Genomic DNA, 9,893 nt, shown 5'->3' with positions numbered 1-9,893 from the left:
ATTGCTGAGCGGTATTGTACCACCGCCAGTACACCAGTGGATGGTACGAGCGGTATAGCTATTGCTGTTGTACCACCGCCAGTACACCAGTGGATGGTACGAGCGGTATAGCTATTGCTATTGTACCACCGCCAGTACACCAGCGGATGGTACGAGCCACATTGCTATTGCTGTTGTACCACCGCCAGTACACCAGTGGATGGTACGATCGGTATAGCTTTTGCTATTGTACTAGTAACACAATATCATATTTTAAAAAACCTGTCCTTCCTGACAGGAATACATTATTTGTCACGAGTTTCTTTTTCAGAAACATTGTTCGCTAGACTGAATAATTAACCATGTTTTTGAGTCCCAAAAAACTAATGAAACTGTAGCAGGGCGGTCTATTGATTCCCGTTGGTTTCCCACTGTACTCCGAACACCCAGTGACGCCCGCTAATGAAGCGCCACCTGGTCTGTACATGCATCTCAGGCCCGACATGAATGAACAAATCCTGCCTGGTTATTCAGCGTTGATGGAGAAAATAACCATACGAAGAAACTTTATGGCTTTAACTCGATTACGCTCCAGGTCTGAGAACTGAAGTCCTGACTTATCAACTGCCAGTATGAGGAGTTTATGATCAGTGTTACACTTTAATATTCGTTGTTTCCCGTATTCAACAGTGTTGGTGTCCTAATCGTCGAAGACAGGCCAGCGCCGCTAACGTGTGGCAGAGAACTATTGTCGGTGGGACGAATCCAAGATTTTCCTGTTTATGTTTGAAGGTATGTCAGCACCTTAACCTTTCCTCCACCTCAAACAGCCACGCTGTAATATATGTGAAATAACATAAAGAATTTTCTGGATTTCATCTTCTTCATCTGATGAAATCCAGAAAATTCCTTATGTTCATCAAATATCACCTTCTAAAATGCCAGTCAAGCATCTAATATGCGAAATACTTTTCAAAGCGGAGTGAATTTGCCTTTAAAGCCAATTCACTCCCACACACTCACTCAGTAATCAAGCGACGGAGATTGCTACAAAATGTCATGTCTAAGAGAATTTAACCTATAACACAAAGGCACATATGTTACTGGAAGGAATTTTTATCTGCCATATGCATATTGTTTCTGTACTTGATTGTTGTGGGTATGGTTGTATACCACCGTATTATGTTGTGCACAAATGTTGCTGATATTCATTACATCCTTCTGAGACCGAATAGGCATCTAGTAACTAATTATTGTCGTAACAGCCAACTTATGGAGATTCGCGGCATTACAAATGTAACAACTTGAGCGTGTTTGTGTGTCATCGTATTTGTAGTGGTTGTGTTTCGTCGTATCCGACGTGGTAGTGTGTCGTCGTATCCGACGTTGCTACTACTTTCAAACACTTATCTGGCTCAGTTAGGACATGCATGGCTGCCATTCAAGAGTTATTTAAAGTGAATTGGAATTATCTTGTTGTAATTGTTTGTAACTTTTTTGCAGGAAACGAGAACTGTAAAAACCGTCACAAATGGACATCTTTGCCATAAGGAGATACATTAGATTCCTGATGTTTTGCTGTTTCACGTGCACCGTTTTATATGTGTATAACATTTCCCCATTGCTGAGATTTAGTGGCATCCATCATGTGACTTACTTCCTAAGAAACGGTAACGTCAGTTGGCCAAGCACCTGCTCCTACCACCTGCTTCACGACATAGACCCATCCGCCTCATGCATGGAATCCAAGTGGTTGTGTGACGAGCATGCCGGGGTCAGTGACGTCATATGTCGATGGTTCCGCTCACAGAACAAATCGAGAGAAAACATGACATGTCTTCTACCAGAAAGCAAAAACCTTGACGACGTGAATCAAGATGGCGGCAGCCTCGTTCCTAAAATCGTGTACTACGTATCCATGGGGATAAGAGAGCCGACTTTCCTGCACTATGTAAGTTTTTTGAGCGCAAAGAAGTTTGTGGAGCCGTGGGCTATATACGTAGTGAGTGATGTGACTCTGTCGGGACAGTGGGCGGACAAAGCCGAGAAGGAACTGGGGGTCAGGGTCATCTACAGGCTCCCACCAAAACGTCTCAACAACGTCACCGTCAAGCATAGGACCCACATGTCCGACATCATTCGGCTGCAACTGCTTCTAGGTAAGTGAATGTAGTCAATACGAAGCGAGTGAATGAGTGAATGAGTAAGTGAGTGAATGGATGGATGGGTGAGTGAGTTGGTGGGTGGGTGGGTGAGTGACTGTGAATCTACCATAATGAATTGTCCTTGTACAATAACAATGTCATCTACCAGTTTGATAGGACTTGTACACACGTTTACGTAAGATATGTCAAATTAAATTTCAGCCAGTCATATCTGCGTGAACTCAGTGTAAAAAAACATTTCATTTCGGTTCCTGTGTGAATGCACAATTTTGCTGTAACCAGTGTGTAAGTAAGTGGACTTTGAATTAAACTTAGGTTCAAGATCCTTTTAGATAATGCACTCACCACTAAGAATTGGTTAAATAACAAGAAGTGTTCCTGATGTTATACTGCTTCACAAGTATCGTTTTATATGTGTATAACATTTCCCCGTTGCAGAGATTTAGTGACACGTTAACGTGAAGGTTCATGAATATGGTAGTGTCCCATTTGTGACAGCGTCTTGGTCACTGATCCGTTAAGGTATGAAGTTTCGCTGTCAAAACTGGGACTAACAAAGAAGTATATATTCTGCAGCTGCAAGGTGGGCAGAAACAGATGAAGAGAGGTCGTGTTGGAAATACTTCAGCAACTTCAGCAACTTTCTGCTTGTGGCAGTGTGCTGGCTGGCAGTTTTGCTCAGTGATTGGTCACTTTGAAGTGATTGACTTTCAAGAATAAACTGTTTTAGTTTTAGCCTTTTTAGTTTTAGTCCTAGTTTTTAGTCATATCCTAAGGGGATTAATTGACATGTGTGAGCCGAGGAGTGTTAAAAAATGGACGATCAGTAAACTCTCTGTCAATACCGGGACTAATTTCACTAGACCCATGAATATGAACAACTTATCTCGATAAACCGCATTTGTCCTTGTAGACATCACTTAGAAGATCCTCAACTCTACTGTATCACATGTCCGAAATATAATGAATAAAGAAGTCGGTAATGTCATGGTGTTAAAAGGTCGGTAACTCTGACGAAACCTGTTAATTGAAATATCTTCAAATCTGTCCACTAATTTATTTCGAAATCTAATAGATTTGCACCATTATATCTCAACTAATGAAAACTATTCTCAGTAATGACAGAATATCCGCTCGCTCGTCGTTGAGGAGTTGCCCATACATTGTCCATATATTAAGTCATATCCAGTTCCAAATACTTGTTATCGATCCATATGCTATTCATTTGAATGCAAAATCTGTTTAAACAATGCTTGCTAAACTGTCAGATGCACATCATCGTGTAACAACTGCATAGATCGATGGTAACGATTGTCTGGTCGTGACTTTGCTATTTACCGATTGTCATCACACAGCTTGGACGTTGCCGTGTGGGGCGTTAAACTATTAGCAAGGAAACAGTGTAAGACCCATTTCCGATCAAATTTCCGTGGGCTATTCAATCTGCCGCATTCGGTGTGTTAATGATTATATGTTTTAAGCAATAACATCGCTATTTACACCTATTCTGATATGTGCATAGGTATGTTTCAGATGGTCTCCTGCTGTTCTACAATGTGGAGTTTTGAGTAAATATAGGATGTTTCAGGTGAAATAATGATAGTATTTGTCATCGGGTGACATAAAAATTGTGATATTTTTTCTAAACGCTTCGAGATGATAGATAAGTCTTTTTTCAATAGACACGTGAAATGTTCTATTTATTATATGCTTCTAATTTTGTTTATTTAAATTTAAACATTATTAACCCGAGAAAGTTCGATTAACGAAATCCAGATTCTCCCAACTATTTTCTAAAGACTTTCACTTCTTTGTTCAGTCACACAGATAAGACACAGTTCGGTATTTGAAAATACAATATATATCGATACGACACATATCTGCATCAGTTGCTAATTTTATCTATTGTCATGTTTTGCATAAGAACAGCACTTTGAAAAATATCCATCAAACGATCATTTTGATCATAGCGGAAACGTCAAAACTCGGGGCTGGCGAACGACCAGAGTTCCATGCGGCAAGCAAGCATAGTATCTCTGCCACAGGCCACAAAAATGTGACGATTCGTCACATCTTGCAATGTCCATTCAATATAATGTACAGATTTCTCAACTCTTTTATTTTGACGAGTCTACACAAGTAATTAAACATCTTTGATAGAATGGTTTAGTTTCATTGAGAAAATATCCTAAAACATGTAACACTATTTCGATTTGCGTAGCGATCCTTTGTTTACATAGGTTGTACGGCTCCACGTGCTGTCATCGAAGCTGATGGAGAGCTAACGATGCAGCCAGTTTGATATCTAAATATGTACTGTCATAGACCTTACTGTCGCAGTTGTGGAAGAATATATATGTAACAATGTAAAACATTATGAAGAGAGCGCCGAAAAGCTTTCGTGAGTCCAGTCTCTTCTTATTATGAATATGCGCGTTTGATTACAAACAAGAGAAAAGTCCGATCACGTGATATGTAAATTAGCCTGTGGCAGTGATGTTATGTTAAGTCATCGCTGTGCATGAGTGTGGGAACATTAGTAACTACTCGTTCCTTTCCGTAACCTGAAAGAAGATCTTCTTTCAGGTTACGGAAAGGGACGAGTAGTATCGAATGAGGGAAGAGCGTGATTGAGAAAAGAATCAACTATTTACTGTGTCAGTGAGCATATATACAGGTAATGACCACTGCCAGTAGAAATTTCGGCCTTTTACACTTAGGTTTCGATCTTGAAACAATGCTTATATAAACATATCAAAATAGACTGAAGGGCAGAAAATATCTTCAGTTCGTGATAGTAGATCCAAAACGTTAACTCAAATGAAACACATTATTTTCAATAGAAAACTGCAATATGGTTTTATTTTTAGAAATATGATGTGATTTAAAACTCATTGCTATCTAAGACATCTTTTCTTTGAAAGTCAATACATTTGCAGATTTTCGGCCTAAATTTACATAATTTGCAGCAAGAAAGAGGTCATGTGTTTTCTTACCCCAGTTTTATTGAATCAATCATTTTAGAAAGAAAATACCCACCCAAAGATTACCTTTTAGAATTTGATGAAGGAGTGAGTGGTGGTTAATAGACAAGTTCTTTCCAATTTCTGTAACATATGAATAAACAATTATCCATGGATGTATTGGTTTTATATGTTTGGTTGATCCAATTTTGACACGAACGGTTATTGTAGGTATGCCCTTTATAAACATAATTGTAATGAACATTATTTGCAATGAAATGTGTGTGTGTGTGTGTGTGTGAGAGAGATATGTGTGTGTGATATGTGTGTGTGTGATATGTGTGCGTGTGTGTGTATGTGTGCGTGTGCGCGCGCGCGTGTGCGTGCATGTGTGTGTGCGGACGGGCGTGTGTGTGTGCGTACGTGTGCGTGTGTGTGTGTGCGGATGGGTGTGCGTGCGGGCGTGTGTGTGTGTCCGGGTGTGTGGTTGACATATGCTGTTAATATTGCTTGTGTTGGCTGTCAATGATTCCATTCTATCAAATTCAAGTCGTTGTCAGAATAAACAACAAACAGTTTTATTTTCTTGTAGAACCCGAGAATACATCCTCCTTTCCTGTGCTTTCCGGAACAGGCGTTGTTATATGTTCCAATCCCCACCCCAAAATATAGTCCGTCGCTAACATCGAATACTACACTATTATCTCACAGAATTCATGTGTTTGTTTCTCAGCCAATGGCGGAGTGTACCTGGACCTGGACATGGTGGTACTGCGGTCTCTGGACCCACTGAGGGTCCATGACATCACACTTGGTCTCCTTGACAACGGAACGGGGATGGGTAACGCCTTCATTGCCGCCAAGAGACACTCCCCCCCTTCATCAACAGATGGTACAAAGATTACAGGAACTACACACTGATGCCCTACAATGCGAACTCGATGGCCAAAGCTAAGCAACTGTGGCTGGCCAACCCCACAGCTGTCAACATGGAAACGAAGAGACTATACAACCCAAATTGGTTTGAAAGGGACGGCATGTTTAATAAAACTAACTTCAACTGGCGACAGAATTATGCCATGCATATTTGGATGGATACACCATCGGTGTCATTTCCGAAATCCCCGGATGATATTCAGAGACTTAACAATACGTTTGGGCAAGTTCTGAGGTATATCTACTACGGGAACGAAACAATGGTGGGTATAAAATAAAGACGCTATTGGGAGAACACAAACAAAAATCAGCGTGAGGCGGTTCCTGCAAATTGATGCCATGCTTTCTTGTACTTTGATATTGGCAAGACACACCGTCCGCACAGTCAGAATAAGGGTCAAGGTCAGTTAGACGTCAAAAGACAACCACCTTTGAACATTAACTCGTAACTATAGCCTGACCAACCGATCCCGTTAGTCGCCTCTTACGACAAACATGGGCCGTTTAGACCAATTATAACCCGGATCTTCAAGAAATAGACGATAACTTATGCAAATATCGAATTGCTGAAGAGGAATTAGTTTATAATGCGGATATTTTTGTTTGGAAGTGAGGATGATATATTAGAATGCCTCTTTCAAAATTTATTTGAAATTACTATATCTAAGTTTGTTTGATTTTTAGGCCGACATTGTTTACGAAGACATTTAGATGATTTTATTTTAGTTTTAGACTCTTAATACAATTACAAAATACCTTGTTTGTTATTTATTTCCAAGTGATAGACAACCCTTTATCAAGCTGGAATATTGCTGAGTGTGGAGTCAAACAAGTTATAAACCACAGATTATTGACACGACCAAATCATTGTTAACATTTTCTGTCCCGAAATTTATTTTTTCTTTTTACAGTGCATTTTCATACTGATCTTCACAATGTATCTCTGAAACCCACTTTCAACGATTCAGAAGTAGTTTGATATTAAGTGTTTTTTCTCTTGAATCGAAAAACCATTTTGTTTATTTCCAGATATATTCAGCATCTCGTCACTAAATGCATGATGATATCTGTCACGGGTTAATTCATAAGGTCAAGTTCACGAAATATACCTCTAAATTGATATAAAATCAGTTCATTAATCTTTTTCCATTTTAGTTGGTAAAAATATCCAGTCCTATTGAAACATATTTTAAAGCAAGCCTTTTCACAGCCGAGACGTGCGTATGAATACATCGAACCGCAGCTAACGCTTCCGCAATACCACGGCATGCTGAAAATCAAGGTCGTAGCACCGTAGGTATTCTACAAACAGGAATATTCTGAATGACATTTTAATCCATCGAAACAAAATATCGTCCCACGGACAGGTCGTCAACATGCGACGTCACATCAAGAAGGTAACCATATTCGGTTGGTGCATGCATATAACCGATACTAAACTACCACAACAACAGCTCGGACAGTTCTTCCATTCAGACCTATGACTTCCAGAACTGTACGCAACTGGTTGACGAAACACAACGCCAGGCCCCAACATCAGCGATTAGTTCAATTGTACTTCCCGATTGCCATACCAAGCTTAGTGTAGACAGCATCGGAATTAAAAGGTAAGACGGGGACAGTGTAATCTTCCAAGAAAAGCCCAGGTTTCATCGGGACATCTCTGATGGCCTTGCACGTGTCACCAGGCGCCTGGAAGAACGTTTCGGCGTTGCTTGCCATGTGGAACAACAGTTCCCAGGCGGGTTGGAATCGTGAGGTGCTTCGTGGTGTCAAGCGATCCCGACATTGTTCGTTGAGTTATTAGACAACCCAGTTTAGGGCGTGTCGCCCGGTCTCCTGGTAACCTAGTGGTCACTCCAAAGACCGGGTTCGATTCCCCACATGGTTACAATGCGAGAAGCTCGTTTCTGGTATTCCAGCAGTGGATATTACTGAAAGTGGTGCTCAACTTAACTCATTCACTCCTATCAACAAATCTAGGTTTTGGCAATGATTATTATTTTCAACATTTCATTTACACCACATTACGTGAAATACAACTCCTTCTTCCTGTCAGCATGTAATAAAGGAAGGCTATTTCATCAAATATACATATTTAAAGGTTTATCTCTCACATACACACTGTTAGCAATCCCAACAACCTGACAACGATGTAACACGCATTACTGGAAAAATAACAAAACAAATATAATAACTTGGATGCGTCAATAATGGAGAGACGATGGTAAATGTAATCATCAAGATATTGCACATTGGTCATGCTGTGTCCACCTGATGGTGTATATTCTCTGGCCACTGCTAATCCCTCCCTATTGACGTGTCAGTATGACAGACCATCAATCTCGTGTATGTCGACGCGAGGGACATGGAAACACATGTCGCCGTCCAGTCAATAAACATACAATGCCATTGTGCTGTAAACAATTCAATCATGAAATTTTCAACTTAATGCAAAAATACATGCGCCAGCTGGATTCTTCCTCACCGACACGGAAATGATACAAAAGCGTTTCCAAGCACATAACAAATCTCAGCTAAAAGGAGAGTTGGTTCTTCAAATCATACCAGCATTTTACTGGGGAACTATCCTGTCGTACCAGCATGTTACTGGGGAACTATCCTGTCTTACCAGCATGTTACAGGGGAACTATTCTGTCTTACCAGCTTGTTACAGGGGAACTATTCTGTCTTACCAGCATGTTCCAGGGGAACTATCCTGTCTTACCAGCATGTTAAAGGGGAACTATCCTGTCTTACCAGCATGTTAAAGGGGAACTATCCTGTCTTACCAGCATGTTACTGAGGAACTATCCTGTCTTACCAGCATGTAACTGGGGAAATATCCTGTCTGACCAGCATATTGAAGGGGAACTATCCTGTCTTACCAGCATATTACTGGGGAACTATCCTGTCTTACCAGCTTGTTACTGGGGAACTATCCTGTCCTACCAGCATGTTACTGGGGAACTATTCTGTATTACCAGCATGTTACTGGGGAACTATCCTCTCTTACCAGCATGTTACTGGGGAACTATTCTGTATTACCAGCATGTTAAAGGGGAACTATCCTGTCTTACCAGCATGTTACTGGGGAACTATCCTGTCTTACCAGCATGTTACTGGGGAACTATCCTGTCGCACCAGCATGTTACTGGGGAGCTATCCTGTCGTACCAGCATGTTACTGGGGAACTATCCTGTGTTACCAGCATGTTACTGGGAAACTATCCCGTCGTACACTATCCTGTCTTACCAGCATGTTACTGGGGAACTATCCTGTCGTACCAGCATGTTACTGGGGAACTATCCTGTCTTACCAGCTTGTTACTGGGGAACTATCCTGTCCTACCAGCATGTTACTGGGGAACTATTCTGTATTACCAGCATGTTACTGGGGAACTATCCTCTCTTACCAGCATGTTACTGGGGAACTATTCTGTATTACCAGCATGTTAAAGGGGAACTATCCTGTCTTACCAGCATGTTACTGGGGAACGATCCTGTCTTACCAGCATGTTACTGGGGAACTATCCTGTCGTACCAGCATGTTACTGGGGAGCTATCCTGTCGTACCAGCATGTTACTGGGGAACTATCCTGTGTTACCAGCATGTTACTGGGAAACTATCCCGTCGTACACTATCCTGTCTTACCAGCATGTTCCAGGGGAACTATCCTGTCTTACCAGCATGTTACTGGGGAACTATCCTGTCTTACCAGCATGTTACTGGGGAGCTATCCTGTCGTACCACCATGTTCCAGGGGAACTATCCTGTCTTACCACAATGTTACTGGGGAGCTATCCTGTCTTACCAGCATGTTACAGGGGAACTATCCTGTCTTACCAGC

The 9,893-nt window shown here is 41.1% G+C and overlaps 1 protein-coding gene across 1 annotated transcript; it reads left to right on the top strand.

The window, feature by feature from the left end:
* Window positions 1-301: 301 nt before the first annotated feature.
* LOC124266058 lies at window positions 302-6,171 on the top strand. The gene is made up of 3 exons (XM_046700873.1): window positions 302-771; window positions 1,483-2,138; window positions 5,841-6,171. Exons 2-3 carry the CDS (start codon window positions 1,511-1,513, stop codon window positions 6,026-6,028), a joined length of 816 nt encoding a protein of 271 aa, XP_046556829.1. The 5' UTR covers window positions 302-771; window positions 1,483-1,510; the 3' UTR covers window positions 6,029-6,171.
* Window positions 6,172-9,893: the final 3,722 nt, after the last annotated feature.

This window comes from Haliotis rubra, unplaced genomic scaffold (assembly GCF_003918875.1).
Source record: "Haliotis rubra isolate DU_JTF1 unplaced genomic scaffold, ASM391887v1 Scf123, whole genome shotgun sequence".
NCBI lineage: Eukaryota > Metazoa > Mollusca > Gastropoda > Lepetellida > Haliotidae > Haliotis > Haliotis rubra.
This window is presented reverse-complemented; position numbering and strand designations above follow the sequence as displayed.

What these genes read in the sequence shown, in the direction of transcription:
- LOC124266058 (XM_046700873.1), top strand. Translation starts at nt 1,511, where the DNA reads ATGGACATCTTTGCCATAAGGAGATACATTAGATTCCTGATGTTTTGC. An exon ending in TCGGCTGCAACTGCTTCTAG is followed by an intron (nt 2,139 to 5,840) that starts GTAAGTGAATGT and finishes TTTGTTTCTCAG; the next exon opens with CCAATGGCGGAGTGTACCTG.